The sequence below is a fragment of the Meleagris gallopavo genome, chromosome 15 (genome assembly GCF_000146605.3).
Source record: "Meleagris gallopavo isolate NT-WF06-2002-E0010 breed Aviagen turkey brand Nicholas breeding stock chromosome 15, Turkey_5.1, whole genome shotgun sequence".
Lineage (NCBI taxonomy): Eukaryota > Metazoa > Chordata > Aves > Galliformes > Phasianidae > Meleagris > Meleagris gallopavo.
In genome coordinates, this window is record NC_015025.2 from 14,056,314 (window position 1) to 14,072,386 (window position 16,073).

Here is a 16,073-nt window from a genome sequence, read left to right on the forward strand (position 1 = left end):
AAAAAAAAAAAGATTAAACAATATATTTCAAACACTGGAGGAACAAAGCGGAACGCTGGAGCCTATTTGTCCTGTGAGCACAGCTGAAATACGGAGCAAGACTAGAAGAGCTGTTCCGCACATCCATCGGCCTCTAGTCCCTGCTGCAGACGCGTAACTGGGCGAGATGTCAGGAGGTTTAAGCTATTTTAGAGCAGCTGTTCTCCTTTAGTGTGCTGGGGCAGCTTCAAACCGCATCTCCAGAACAAAGCTGCCTGAGCAAGTTGCTCAGCAGAGGATTCCCCCTACATGTTCATTGAGATTATTTATAACTTCATACTCACGGTGTTGCAGCATATGCTCTTTGCCACACTTCATTCTCCCTGATGCCAACTGAGTTAGTATTTTTTTTTTTCCTCTTTTATCATACAACTGCTTACAGATCTGTAATGTTTGAAAGTTTCTATGGTAGCTGGGAAAGTTCCCACGTCTAGGTAGAAAGGCAACATTTGTACAAGGTTGCCTGTGATTACGGGGCAGGGAGTCACAGACCAGACAGCCTCCAAATCACATTCTGTGTTTCCATTGGAATTGCTCTCTACTGCACTGTTAAATTTGTTTCCAGCTGCACTGTTAAATTCTTACCTGATCATCAGAAGCAGGTATATCATCTGTTCTTATCCAATCCATGTTCTCAAAACTCATAAAAATCTTAAAACAACACCACCACCTAAGAATTACCAGTTTCTGATGGAACTTCACTGTTTCCATAATGTTTCTTTGCTGGCAACACTATCCCTTTGTTTCTATTGTCACACAAATCGATTCTGAACCGCTGCCTGCATTGCCAGTGCTGAGGTAAAGTCTGCAGAAATGGTAGTGAGGTGAGGCCAGAAAGATCCTTATTGCCAGAACAGTGACTGAAGGACTGCCATGCTGGATTGAACCAGAGATCAGTCTGCCCAGGATTCCTCCCTGATACCAGGTTGCTAGCAGGTGTTTGGGAAGCACTAAAGACCAGGACACACACGTGTGAAGCGATCCTTCCCGTAGGACTGCATTCCAAGATTATTGTGAACGGGAATTTAGGGATCTCTGAATGGATTATAAATGAGCTGACTCTCTGTGCAACTGAATCATCTGCCTTAGCCTTTCTCTGATGAAGTGCTCTTGTATGTGCATTAAAACTCTGATTCCCAGTGTTAGTGTACAGGTTGCAATTAACTCCAATGAAAGACTTCCTTTAGTATCTTACATGACTAATCTCAGCTACACCGGCTTCACTGTCCTGTGGTTCTCCCCATAGGTTGCCTCAGAATGGCTACTGTGGAGGAGTTTGGAGCACTGAGAAAAAAAAGCAAAACCCTCTTTATACCTGAGGCTACAAGATACGTGCTTCTGTTATTGGTAGTTTTCCATTGGAGCATGTTCAACTGCCAAATCTGAGAAGCAACACCAGGCCCAACTTGTCCTCTCCATTTATCAACTGTGAAGTCATGGGAGAAAGCAGCATCTCTGGGGTACTGGGATGCCTAAGAACTATGATCCAATTCCCTGTTTCTCCAGTGTCAACAATAGATGGCATTGGCTCCTTCTGCCCAAACTCTCCCTTTATTATTTCATTAGGTGTCAGAGTCAATGAACCCAAGAGTGCTGTCGACCAGCCTTCCCTAAGCTGTTAATCTTGCAGCCCATCCACCTGAATTATGAGGCTCGCTTCCTGTGCTTTACACAGTTATTTGTGATCTTAATTTATTTTAAAATGCTTGCTCAGTCCTAATGTGTCTGGACGGTGGTAGCAAGCTGAGGTTATAATAGCATTTATCACTTAGGCTGAATGTGGTGAGAGGCTGTGCTGGGCTGCATGCTGATAGCTCACTTGGGCCACCTAGGTTTCATTACCCACTTCTTAATGGGCCAGTTTGACATCTATTAGAGAGAAATCCTCTCAGAGTGGAACAGTAGCAAAGGAGAAACTCCAGTTATTCATTTTAATGAGTGACAGGGAAGAAACAATATAGTGCTTTGATGTAATACAACCCACTGCTTATTTATCCCATTAAGGCTGCACGGTGCAGCCCCATGATATCCCACCCAGAACTGAAGCCTGGCTCATGAACCAGCAAAGATAAATCATGCCCACGAGACTTGGGCACAGAGGAGAATGAAATCAGGCCATTTTCCACGAATGCTCTGAGTGCTGCCTCCTTCTGCAGCTGTAATCTCAGGGCACGAGAAGCACCATGCTGGAGTCAGTGGTGGCTCTTTGTGTTTTGTGTGTGTGGTGTGGAAAAGAAACTGAATGTGTGTGCATGTGTCAGGGACTGAACAGGCAATGCCAGCTCTTCTGCTCACTGGGGAGTGCAAATCCACAGCCAGAGAAAGACAGAGACAGTCTTGTCAGGGAAAAAGACAAATGCATCAAACCATCCCTGAGAGGCTGAGGCAGCTCTCTGAACACCTCAGAAGCTCTGAGACAGGGCAAACAACAGGGACAGACACACAAATATGCTGGTGCACTGAGCTGGGAGAACAGAACGTGAATTCTGTCCCTCCTTGTTCATCTGTGTGTTGTGAAAGACCTGGCACCCCCTGCTTATACTGGTATGGCTACCTCTGCTCCAGAAATCCCCGTGGACTCAGCACAAGTCTAACAAGGATATAAATGAATCACACAGGTCAAAAGCACCTTACAGCCCGATCCCTAGCAGAGAGATACCCCTGGGCACAGCAATGTTGGAATTGCTCTTTTACTTATAAAAGCATTACATCATCTAGTTTACCTGGAAATATGTGTTTTTAATGGCATTATAATTGCTTTTTGCTTTTTTTTTATTTTTATTTTTTAAGTTTCTTGCAAATAACTTGAGTTACATGTAGGTTTAACTCTTGCTCCTGTTATGTGAAGAAATTTGAAATACAGACTTCTTTTCCCATTCACATTAGGCAAACTAGATGATGTCTGTCTGCAGGACTTAGCTTCCCTTTGGACAAATCACATTTAAAGAGACAACATCATTAACCCTAGAAATCTGATATACCCTACAGGAAAGCTTGCAAAAAAAAGGCAAATTCACTGTGATCAACTGCACCTGCTCCATGGTCAGGGGGAATACTTTGCCCCAAAGAATCACCTGGTCCCTCTTTGGTGTGACCTTTACTTTGAGGTTAAAACCTGTTTTGTTATGATTTATCACTTAGTAGCACTCGGAGACATCCAAGAAGGATGGATTGTGCTCATTGCTGAGCTGTGCAGCTGATGACATGGCAGTCCCTGCTCCAGACAGCGAGCAGCTGAAGTGTGAGACGGGAGATGACAGGTAGCTTAGACAGAGCGACGTGTGAAGCACGAGGGAAGTGAGCTGGTTATAAGAGGTATGACAGACAGCAGGAGACACGGCGTGCCTGCTGCTTGGCACTGCTGAGCCCTTCCTCAACCTTGTAGAATGGGATTTGCAGCAGTGGGAAGGCCTTGGCTGTAGGTGGGGCAAGGCACACAATCAGAGCTGCTGAGTCCTCTGTTACATATCCTGTCTAGGAGTGTTTGGGCAACGTTCTCAGACAAAGGGTTGGAATACTGGCTGGTCCTGTTTGAAGGCAGGGGTTGGACTCCATGATCCCTGTGGTCCCTGTGGTATCCAATTCAAGATAGACTATGATTCTACCATGATAGGATCTGGGAATGCCTGATCCTACATACACGGAGTCTGGAGAACCCAGATTCTGGCAGTGTCAGTTCACACTTCCACTGCAATTCACAGCGATTGGGAAAACCTGAGAAAACTCAGCAGGATAACAAAGTGCCACATCCCGTGTTCACTGCTTGGAGCAGTTAGCACAAAACAAACTCATTGGGGAAGCAAGGGGGTTACAGTGCTCAGAACGGGAATCAGAAAAGTAGGGGACACGGAGACGCAGAGCTCACTCAGCACAAATACACAGGAGCTCCAAGTACTTCTATGGCTTTAGGCTTCCCTAAACAACACAAAGGAGAAATACCTGCAATGCACACACACCAAATCCATGACGAGGGGTGATGAGACACGGATCATATCAGAATGGGAAGAAAAACAACTCTGAAAGAAACAACCCTCCCCATTCTGCATGCAAGCACCTCCCAGGAGACCCGCGCTGACACGACCTTGCTAAGGATGATGTTCAGCCGCTCAGATTCACAGTCCACCACCACCAGTCTCTCCTTCTTCTTCTGCAGCTCCTGGAACAGCATGCGGTAGCCCTCTTCTGTTGTCGTCAGGATGTTGACAGCTGTCACCTGCCAGTTCTTCTCGGCTGCAGTGTCCAGCACTTTCTGTAGGACTGACAGCCCTGTGATGGGAAGAGAGCGGGACAATAGAGGGAGAACCAAGATGTAGCTGTGCAACAGCATTTTTCTGTCCTGATAGCCTGTGTAACTGCCCCGAGCTGGGCTGGATACAACAATGCAAAAGCCCAGAAGAACCCCAGCAACCAGATAATAATCTAGTGTTTTAGTCACACACAGCTGGGCTAGAATTAATGATTTCTGCCTTTTCTGCACAGGAAGACAGGATGATTCTGGGACTAGTTTTTCTTTGTTATCAGCAGATCAGTCGTATAGGTCAGGCCCTGTTGTGGGATTCAGATAACTCTAATCCTGTCTTCTTCTCTGTTACTACCCAAATCTTCTCATTTCTCTGGGCCACAACTCTTTTCTCACCTCTGATCTGTTTAAGCTCTATGCTCCTAGGGTTAGGGACTCCCTCAGCAGTCACAATACATCATCATATTTAGTATCCCTGTCTCTCCTTGTGGCACCTGATCAGAAAATTTCATGATTTTTTAAAGGATCTTGCCTAAGTTACAGCCTTCCAGAAGAGTCACAGTCAGCACTGCTCTGAAGCCTGCTAGATGGCCCTGTCTATGCAGACCTGTTGCCATATTCAGCACGCCCACCTCTGGAGCCAACAGAAAGCTGGATGGGATGCTTTTATGTCATCTTATCTCTTAAAGTCATTTCGTCCCTGCAAGAGCTTATGATAACTTCCTAGGCAGAGCCATGAATGACCTTACCTCTGTCCTGTCCTCTACAAGACTGCTTTGCTCTCAGCCTTCAAGCCTGGAGCTTCGGAGGCATGTGAGAGCTTCAGAAACTGAATCACAAAGCAATGACTCACTTGCCCTGATCACGATTTAGACAGCTAGACAATATCTTCCAAGATCCTAACAAAAGCTTTTGTTATTTTGAGCAGACAGCTAATACTCACTAACATAGGGAACTTGAAGTTATCCAAACTACAACTGCAAACAACACACATATCATCACACAGGGCTCGTTTGACCTTAGCAGCTATTCGTTTGCATTCACAAATGTGAGACTTTGTGGCTGGACAGACTTGAAAATGGGACCTAATAAATACAAACAATTTCCCCATCTGAAACCCACACTCTTAAAATGAAAAATTTCCCTTGTATGACTCTGTGAACCCAGAGTTCAGACTAATGCTTCATCTAGATGAATGTCCCACCTTCACCAATGGCCAGTAATGGATGTTCAAGAAAGAATGAAACATGGGGAAGGTATGGGTAGTCTGTTCTGTGAGCCACTCTCTTCGTCTCCTGAAACCTGCACTAAAGTAGTCTCTTAAACCAAAAACTCTATCTACACTACTGCATTTAACTGCCTGCTAACTCTCCTGGGATGCTCGTGACTTACCCCGGTCAGCGTCATAAATGTACACAAACTTTTGCCAGCTGTAATGTTCGATGACACTGATGAGGGCATCCTGGAGCTCTGGGCGAAGCTGGAGAACAAACTGGTTGGATGTTTCGACAGGAAAGCTGGGTGTTATGAAACAGACGTGGAGAGCCCCGCAGAAAGACGTGAGCATGTTGACGGTCCTCCTCTCGTAAAATCCAAAGATGGCATAGACACCCTTGGAGAACTGTGAGCAGACTGGAGGAACAGAGAGAAAAGGTATGAGAGCAGAAAGACTGGAAGGTTTGTCAGGGACATCGTTGAAATTCACCTTTTCCCTGAAATAAGCTGCAGCCTATCTGGACTAAAGCACTTTTCTTGAGACCTGTGGGATGGGGAATGCAACCTGCGCCATGTGAAAAACAGGGCTTGAGGCCATGGGATGCTTTTCCTTGAGTTCCACAGACCTGCTTTATCCCTGATAGGCAGAAGGGACATAGGAGTGTGAATACGAATATACTAACTCCAGGGCTCTGCTGAAAGTTTGGGAAAAAGTGTAGGATTTGAACAAGGGATCACATGAGAAGAAAAGAGTTGCAACCCCAGACACAGCAAACGTCTGGCACTTGGAGCTGTTTTGCTAAATATATGCAGCTAAAGCATCCTATCACAGCCCCAGATGCATTCATGTGCTCTGTGACCAATGACTCCAGCAGGAAACCGAGGTTTGGCCTAATAAACCAAGACCACCTTGAGAGGGCATCAGTATTGTCGTACAACAGCTACAGCAAAGTTTGTCTCTGTGCATACCAGGGTTGTGCTGGTACCTGGGGACACCTGTGTGGAAATTTCTGGCTTCCTCCAAAGCTGTGACCCAGGGAGGTGGATGGAAGTGGCCCAGGAGGTCTTCACAACTAAGCTCTGATGGTGCACACCAGGTTCTCCAGTGGATATTTGCATCTGATCTCAGCAGTCAGCAGCGTGCTGTGCAAGGAAGGCTCCCTCAAGTCAAAGCCCTTCTCTGGAGAGCACTTAATGAGGTGGAGGGAGCTGCTGGAAAAATGCCTCAGGATCTCAGTGAAGTGGAGAAAACTCACACTTCGGATTGTAAAACTTCATCCCTGAGACAGTCAGACTCACTTAGTATTGCCCCTGTTTATGGCACATCGCAATTTAATATCAATAAATCTCCAAGCTGGAGGTGGTGGCAGTGACAGCATTTTCCTCGTGTCAGACCTCCTGGCATAGTGTCTCCTCCTGTTGTTGTTACGACTCTTGAAGACCTTTGGCTGTGACATTTGTACTGACTCAACACTTCACACCTCACTCCCCTGTTCCCCCAGCCGAGCACAGGGTGAGAAGTTGGATGTGACATTTTGGGGTCCCCTGACAAGCACACTGCGCTGCTTGGGAATCCCTTGACCTGGTTTCTGCCAGTAGTCCTGACTGCTCTGCACATGTGGCTGGAGACAGGCTCTTGAGTACGAGCTTGCTCCATCCTCAGCTGGGCTCTACCTGAGAACCAGATCTCATGACATAGTGAGAATTCTCCTTCCTGCTAGAAGAAGCACAAGTCTGGGGCAGCCTGGCAGGGTTACCCATCTGCTTCCCATTGCTCAGTGCCCACGATCTCAAATACCTCAGCACTCTCTTCTCCCAAAGGAATTGGTATTCCTGCATGGCAGGGACTTTTTGTGAAGCTTGAGCCATGACAGAAATAAAACCCTCTTCTCTTTATTTTCACAGCAGTGTCTCTCTTTGCAATCAGCAATTGTGTCTGTGTCAGCTGGAGTCACTGTCCTCATCATGGGACTGACACATTCAGGAAGAAAAGTAGCAGATACAGATAGAAATAGTCTGAATGTCGTTTCCATGTGACTGGACCAGTAGGTCTAATGAACACTGCGATACACCATATGTGAGAGATCAGAATACGATCTCTAGAGACCCGGGCTTCAGATTCATTGCATGATTAGAGTGACAGTCTCAGAACAGCTAAAAAATCCAGCACAATTAATAATCCAGACAACAAACTTGGCTGGCTCAGTTTTTTTGTTTTAAGCCAGCTGTGGCTTCCTTGAATTTTTACATTCTATTTGAAAATGAATCTAATAGTTTTTTTATATATATATTTTTTTAACTTGGTGGCTCAGTCACGCTCAGGCAGCCCTCCTACACTGTTCTGAGACACTCATCAATCCCAGCATTTGAAACAGATTGCACCAAAGACGGCTGGGAGAACGAACATTCTTTGTCATTAGTATGTTTGGAAAGAACCCCAGCTCACTTTGTATTTTCAGACTAAGAGGATAATTTGGAAAAAAAGGGCTTGCAGGGGGTTGTCACCCAAGGAACAACAAAGAATCTGTTGTGTCAGTTAATCTGGAAAACCGAAAAGGGAGAGAACAGCAGCCACCTTTCTGAGATGGAACTTAGCATAATGTAAAACCAGTGGCTGCAAAATGCTTTAAATCTCAGGACTATTTTAAATTACAGACATGCCAAATGCATTCATCAAGCAAAACAAAAACAAGTTACTGCTATTTATTTAGTGTACAAAGAGGTAGTTGGTGCTTTAGATTTGCTTTGTTCTATTAAGAAAATGCATTAATAATTATGTTCTCATTTGATTAGAATCAACAAGGTTGGCAAAGACCTACAAGATCATCCAGTCCAGCTGTCCATCAATCACCAGTAGTTCTCACTAAACCATGTCCCTCAATACAATGTCTAAATGTTCCCTGAACATCTCCAGGGTCGGTGACTGGGTAGTCCAATACTCCTAAGAATTATAAAACATAGAATCACAGAATGGTCAGGTTGCAGGGGATCTTATAGGCCATCCAGTTCCAACCCTCCACTGTGGGCTGACTCAGGCTGTCCAGGGCCCCATTCATGGCCTTGGACACCTCCAGGGATGGGGCACCCACAGCTCAGGGAAGCAGTGCTAGCATCTCACCATCCTCTAAATAAAGAATTTCTTCTTAATGTTTTGGCCTTCTTCTAACCCGAATTTCCCCTTTTAGATCAAAGCCACTCCCCCTTGTCCTACCACTATTAGACCATGTAAAAAGTCGGCCCCCTGCCTGCTTGTAAACACCCCTCAAAACATAACTAGAGAAAGCAGATATTGTAAATTATTCTTTGTTCTCCAAGAAGGGAAGAAGCTTACCAGTTCATCAGCAGTCACAACAAGTCTCTGGCAAACACATGTCCAAAAACATTAAGAAACGTAATAGGGATAAAGTTCATGCTGGGGTGGAAAGTCTAAGAAAATGAGCTTCTCTGGTCAACTGGCTAGTGATAACATCATGTCTTACAAACCTCATGGTAACCACTTGCTAACAGCGAGACAGTCAGAGTCTGGCACTTCTTACAGAGCAGAGTTGAACTCAGTCTGGTAACTAACTCAAGCAGTTGAATTTGGACAGTTCAGCTCTTTCCTGTAGGCAGAAAACTGGAAGGATTCACAGCAAAATTGTATAACAAAGGATGTGAGCATAAGCGAAGAGTATTTACTTGGATGTCAACGTAGATGTTTTTGGCAGTTTGCATGTGCTATTCTTGGCCTCTGGGTTGCACAAACGGAAAGAAGGACAGATAATAGTTGTTCTGGGCTGCAGCTGTACTATCATCTTACAGCAAATTTGTAGTTAATTACAGAAAGATTTCCCCTGAACAAACACTCAGAAAATATAGTTCATCATGATTGATAACTATGGCAGATACTCTTCATCCTGACCAGTTATGTGTGATCAATCTGGTCAGATCTCCTGCTGGGACACTCGCAGCATGTGCTACACTGAGCACCACTGCTGTTCCAGATCCCTCATGCTCCGGGTATTGGATCTCTCACTGAGGCATTCTGGGAGAGCTCCCTAGCATTTTGTCCAGAGTCCCATTCCACAAACAAAATTAGGTAAATCAGAGGCATTAACCTGTACCTGGTTATGCTGGAAGTCAGCAACAACTCCACAGCGCCTATTGCAAGCAGGTGAGATGGAGCTCCTCATATTGTTCCAAAAAGACGGCTATTTACATTAAAAATGAAAATAACATGAATGGATTCCCAGCACCTACTTAAAGAGTGACTGATACGGTAGAATGAGAAGGAGGAGGCCTCCCTGCTCCCTCCAGGGATTGGCAGCCATTGGTGTGCCCTTGAATTCTGACAGCGAGAAACATGCATGCTTCAGTTGGGCTTGAAATCCCCAGGCTCCAGGATTCCTAGTCCTACGATTTCTCTCTAGTTTTTCCTTTCATATGGAAATATTCAAGGTAAAGCTTTTAAATCCAAGAAAAGAACACTGATTTTATTGAAAGCAGGATGGGACACCTGCCTAGCAGCTGAAGACAGGCAGCGCTGGCAACCTTTGCAAATACTTTTAAGAAAAAAAAACATATCCAGTACTTTAAATTGCACATTTTCTTTGCAGAAGAGGAAAGGGAAGAGATGTATTGAGTCTATATAAATTTTGAGAAGACTTTATTTAGCAAAAGATCTCAAGCAGTCAGGAAAAGAGGAGGTGCACAAGACTGATTTCTACATTCAAGAGGGATGGGGATGTCTTGGAACCAAAGGTTTGATCTGAGTCCCTTGAGAAGCTGACGACAGATACAATGGAACTTTTACTTGGATTTGGATAAAAGCAGAAGGGAAGCCAAAAAGTTTCTTTCAGAAACGGTTACCACAAAGAGGGGCTGCACAGAAGGATGGAAATTAGGATTTGGTTTCCAAGAGTGAGAATGGTGCAATTCTGCTGAGAATCTGCAAACAGGAGTGCAGAACGAGAGCTGCTCTTTGTGGGCACAGCTGGAGAAGCCTGGTAGGAGATCTGGCGACTGCTTGTCTGCCATTTCCTTTGGAAGCAGAATTTTCACCATTTCACTGGGTTTAAGACTAGGAGGGGACATTAGATCATTCCTACTGACTTTTTACGTCTCACGGACCATTAAGTTTCACCAAGTTACCCCTGAAGGGAGCCAATAATGTAGTTTAGTTGAAGGCATTTAAGCTCTCGGGGGACTCAACTGCTGTGTGCTTCTGTCAGAGAACAGGAATAGCAGAGACAGTGTTAACTCCCAAAGCAACAACGGCAGTAAAAAAAGCAGATTAGATTAAATATCCCCAGATGTTCTCCACAAACAGTTCGTGCTCTCTGTTGCAGAAGGGGACAAAAAACCCAGCTGGTCCATGCCCAACATCAGAGCTCTTCCCAGGCCTAGAGGATGTTACATTGGATGAACCTCTAGGAAGGAAAACTGTACCCTCTCTCCAAGGCCCAAGTGGGAAGGTAAAGAGAAGGGCAGTTTGGAAATCTAGAGCCTAAGAGCTCTTTTTGAAACCACGCAATCCAACACACGTAAGTCCTTGCACTTACCCCAGAAATCTAATTAACAAATATATTTTAAACATCTCAAGACAAGTGCAAGTAGATTTTGAGTAAAATAAAACAGTCATCTCAGTCCTCTGTGAATTACTAAATACTAGCCCTACAACATCCAGCCTCAGCGTGGCACATCCCTCGATTTGCCCAAATTCCTGGGACACAGAACCAAAACCCTCACTCCTGCAGAGCAGCACTTGCAGCAAAATGAACTAATTGACAGCAGCGGTGGCAAGGAGCAGTTCCCACATGCTTTTCTTTGCTCGCTTGTAGTATTTGAGTTCATGTGTGGGATAGAGGGTATGTGCATGTGTGATTTATTTTTAGTGTGCCCTGCCTGGAGGCGATCCTCACACGGTGATGGAGAACCTGACATCAGGTTGGCGAAGCCGGTGGAATTTTGATGAAAGAGCACCGGTGTCTGCTTCAATTAGGATCAGCTCAGCTTTCCTCCCAAATGTTTGTCCTCACAGTTCTCCAGCATGGTATAGGTGCCAGAGTGCATCTCTTCAGCACGTCCCAACGACAGCACGTTCCCACAGATTTTTCAAGCAGGGGAAAGCCAAACAGATTCTACACAACTCCATCACTCTGCACATGTATTTAGCTGGCAGTGGATATGTCCCATATCTTCAACCAACCGCAAATCAGGCTGATATGATATCACAAGAAATATATGTTTCTCTTTCAAATATATAAAAGACACAGAGGTGTGGTCCCTCTCATCATTTTCCCTCACTGCTACTCTGACCACGTTGGAGGCTGCAAAGCACTGATGGTATCTACATCAAGGTCTGCTTTTCTTCCTTCACATTTGAACAACAATCTTATGAAGAGCTCTTTGTCACTGTTTATGCTTAGAGTTTAACTTTTTTTTTTAGTTAAGTTTATTGGGCTGACAAATAAGTCATAGTTTGCCTGGCTACATATGATGCCTTCCTTGAGATCAAAATGGATTTGGGACACTTCTTTCTTGTATGCTGCCAAGTTTAAAGAGATGTCATGGTGCTTTTGTTAACAACGTTGATAACAAATCTTTCCTGAGGACTCTCAATCATTTAGTGCATTTCTGAAATAGAGTCACGGTGAAAGGAGAGGCCCAGGCAGTCTGAGGTTGACTTTAATCTCTGTATTTAAGGGACTAACTAAAAAATCATTGCTCTTCCACTCCCGTACTTCACATTTTGAAATTTCATTTACTTTTTCTACCAGGCCCTTGTTCTTACCCAACATGACTACAAAACAAAAGACAAAATCCAAATATCAAAGGTCTAAACCAAGTCAGCAAACTTGTATTTATCAATACTTCCCCTGTTTGCTTTGCTTGTTTTTAAACACATCATTTTACTGAATCACAGAAAAGTAAGCATTAAATATACTAAAGAGTTCACAGACAATATTCAATCAATTTTCAAATAACTGCGGCACTTTTAACGTGAATGCAGATTACACATTGGGTGCAAATCTCCTACATGAAATGCTGATATTAGGTGGGTCCTTTAACAGGCCCTCAAAAAAACATTAAGGAGGAGGTACAGGCATTTAATTCCTGAGACCTGAGACTTCTGGAGCCACAGAGTTGGGTATTTCAGCCAGCTATCCTGCTCTCACCTAACCTCCTATAACGAAAAAGAAACCCTAATATTCATCCTCACTGAAATCTCCGTGTCTGAAGCACAATCATAAATATTAAAGCAAGAATACTACAGATGGAAAAATGGAAAAAAATGATAACTATATTATAAAAGGAGGTGAAGGATGAGGACTGAACTAATTTTGCTTCTGCTGCTTCATTAGATGGTCTGTCTGTAAGTAGTGCTATAATAGGAAAACTAATGACAGTACTGGGGTGTAGCTTTCTGCTGGGGAACATGAACAACAGGGGAAAAGAACAAAGCACCAAACCCTTTTCTTTCCACAATGGACTGTATTTGCTCAGGGCAGTTTTTCTAGACATTAGGCTTGTGACTGCCTTTAATGCTAACTTCAGGTTGCAACCAGGATGTTCTAAGTGCTTGCCTTCAAAGTGGCAACAGGTTGCAACACGAAAGCCAAGCTGTGGACATTGCCTGGAAATGTGATTCCAGTATTAATGTTTGACTCCACTGTGGAAAGAGGGTGTTAACATCCACCTAACCCACTCCTTTCTTAACCTTCATCCCATTAATGAATGTTTTGCTCCCATGTCCCCTGCTTCCTAAAATATGTGCACAGGTACTGCCAGATTTTCTCTGGCCTGTGTTTTTGCAGATGTGCCCATCAAACTGATCTCTCAGTTTCTGTGGCATCCTGAGACTCATGTTGTTACCTCCAATTGAGAAAACAGTATCTGGACAGATTTTCTTGGCTCTAGTGTTTCCATTTTTTTTTAGGACTACTTCCTGTTTAAAATAATGTTTCCTTCAGCCCTTTCATTCTGCTCCAGGCATAAAGTTCAATTACGACATATACACTTCTTCAGTTTTGTATTAAGACAGTAATCGAGACCATCTTTGGCTGCAGCTCAGTGTCAGCCTCTCTGCCTGGCCCATCAGTTCAATACCATTTAATTTTCCATTACAATCCTATCTCCTTTGTTCATTTTTAATCAATATGATTAATGCTTTTCTTTTTCTTTTTTTTGGGGGGGAGGGAAGGGGGGAAGGAGAGGGCACTGTAAAATACATCACTCATGATCTGACAGGTGACTGAAGAGCTGAGTAACTTCTGAAATGGTTATTTCAGGGCAGAGATGTGAAAATGCATTTCTCAGCAAGACAGGCGAATAGGGCAGCTGCATGTGAGAGCAGCCTGAGTAGGTGGTCTCTGGTGATCAGTGACAGCAGGTGACCAGGTGGCCATGCAGACCTCCTTTAGCCCTGGGTCTACACACAATGCTTTCAGTGTCTGCTTTGGGATCTCAGCTAACATTTGGAAGTTCTGACTTGTGGTCTACATACAAAGCTCTCTTTTCTGTTTCTCATAGTTCTCCTTATTGCTTTCAGCCCTTCCCCTTCCAGACACTGTGCTTTCACTAGCAAGACACAGGATATGTGTGAGAGCGTATACTTGCTGGAGAATGACAAGTTGCACAGTGGTTTGATTACAGAACTAGACAATGGCACACAGATATCTTCATGGCAGTGATCATGGGATCACAGAATCAGTAAGGATGGAAAAGACCCCTAAGATCCCCAGGTCCAACCCCACCCCACCCCCACCACACCCACTGCCCACGTCCTTCAGTGCCACATCTCCACAGTTCTCAAACACCTCCAGGGATGGTGACCCCCTCACCTCCCTGGGCAGCAGTGCCACTGCATCACCACTTTCTGAGAACAAATTTTTCCTACTATTTCCTAAATAACAAATTTATCCTAATATTCCTAATAACCTGGCCCTCCTCTGTGGTCTCATGCCCCAAGCCTGCTTTTCCTCATACAACCAGAAGTGAGCACTTTTAATCCTTTCTCATTTCTCTCTGCCTCTAGTTTTTCCACTCTTGTTTCTAAATTTCCAATTTTTAATTGTTTTGTGCTGCAGTGCATAAAAGCTTATGCTTGCATGCCGCTGAACTAACACAACTAATTTTAAGACTTTCTCAGTAGCAGACTAGAAATTAACAACTTCATTTATTAACACTCCACCTTCTTCTTTTCAAAGCAGCCAAAAAACATGATGGAACACACATGCTTGCATGCACATCTGCAATGAGCCCTCCCTGCTCCCAAATACACCCTTAGCAGCTTATTACTCAGATACAAGCATTGGATTTCTTGATTGCAGAGTCGGACACCAAATGCTGTAGCCAGGCAGACAGTGTTAACCCTGAGAAGTTGCAATGAGCGTGGTCCTGATGTGCCCAGCTCTTAATCCCTGCTTTAGAAGCGAATGAAAAGAAACCACTGTATTTCCTTAAATATTGACTCCTTTCCATGGTGCTGTCTTTAGCTGATTTTCTAGATGAGAACCTTTTAAAATTCACAGGGACAGATTCCTTCAAAGAAGCAGAATGGATATGCCATATCTAGTACACTTCCATAGGAATTGTGGGCATTGCTATTAATCCTAACTGGCTCAGAATTAGCCTTGCCCTGTATCCCTTGCACACAGGTACTGCTGCAGGTGCAACTGTTGCTCTGCATGTTTGTAGGATGCCTGGAGCAATGCTATGAGGCCTCTGTGAGGTACTGCAATTATACATCTTAAATAACAACGAAGAAAGCCACTGAGTAACCTCCTCGGAGTAGAGAATTACCTTCCCAGCAGAGAGGAGAGAAATTATGCAGCTGGCTAAGAACAGAAGGTAAAGCAGAGGGTAAAGAAGAACCTAAATGGTGAGCTGGGGGAATTTTCCCTAACCTGACCGATCTTTTTGGTTGTGATGCTTTGCATGTGCTCTACCTTAAAATACCTCGCAGCCTAGGAGGAAGGCTGTCTGGGTGGCCTGTCAGAGGGCATCCAGGCTGCCTTCCTCTTACAGTGAGCTATCGTTGGCCTTTCTGCTACGATTTGACTTCCTGCTCATTTGAAAATAAAAGGCAGCAGATAAAAAGCGCAGGATTCATTGTGTGCAGGAAAGCACTGCCAGGCTCACATCTCCATAGGAATGGTCTCACCGGTCCCAGCAGAGGAGGAACTTGTGTTTATTCAGGACAAAGCATTCTTCGAAGCAAACACACCCCTCTGACATATCCGACAGAGCATCTTGTTCCTGGGGCCTGAATGGAAAAGCAATTCCTAAACCCACCAGCTGCTTGGTGTGTTATATATAAACATTCACATTTTCTATAAATTTTCAAGGCACATTACAGGTATCTGCTGAGCATATGCTCCAAAACCTACATGTGCTAACGCTGCTCCAAAACTGCCATCTTTTCTGCAATAACCGGAGCCATTAGGTTCTTCTAAAATGAGGAGCAGCAAAAGCACAAACCCTGTGAGCTACACTCATTGATAAGGATTAAGCCTCCACAGCATAACCCTTTTCTATTACCCAGCAGTACATGCATTCACCTAAGGTCTGCCAAAGCAGAATTGGCTCTGAAACCCCA

At 44.3% G+C, this 16,073-nt stretch overlaps 1 protein-coding gene across 1 annotated transcript; it reads right to left on the bottom strand.

Annotated features, from left to right (window-relative positions):
• Positions 1–4,012: 4,012 nt before the first annotated feature.
• On the bottom strand, positions 4,013–6,772 carry LOC104913308 (glutamate receptor 1-like). The gene is made up of 3 exons (XM_019620321.1): positions 6,751–6,772; positions 5,672–5,911; positions 4,013–4,305 (listed from the first exon to the last, which is right to left on the bottom strand). Exons 1-3 carry the CDS (start codon positions 6,770–6,772, stop codon positions 4,028–4,030), a joined length of 540 nt encoding a protein of 179 aa, XP_019475866.1. The 3' UTR covers positions 4,013–4,027.
• Between the last annotated feature and the right edge of the window lie 9,301 nt (positions 6,773–16,073).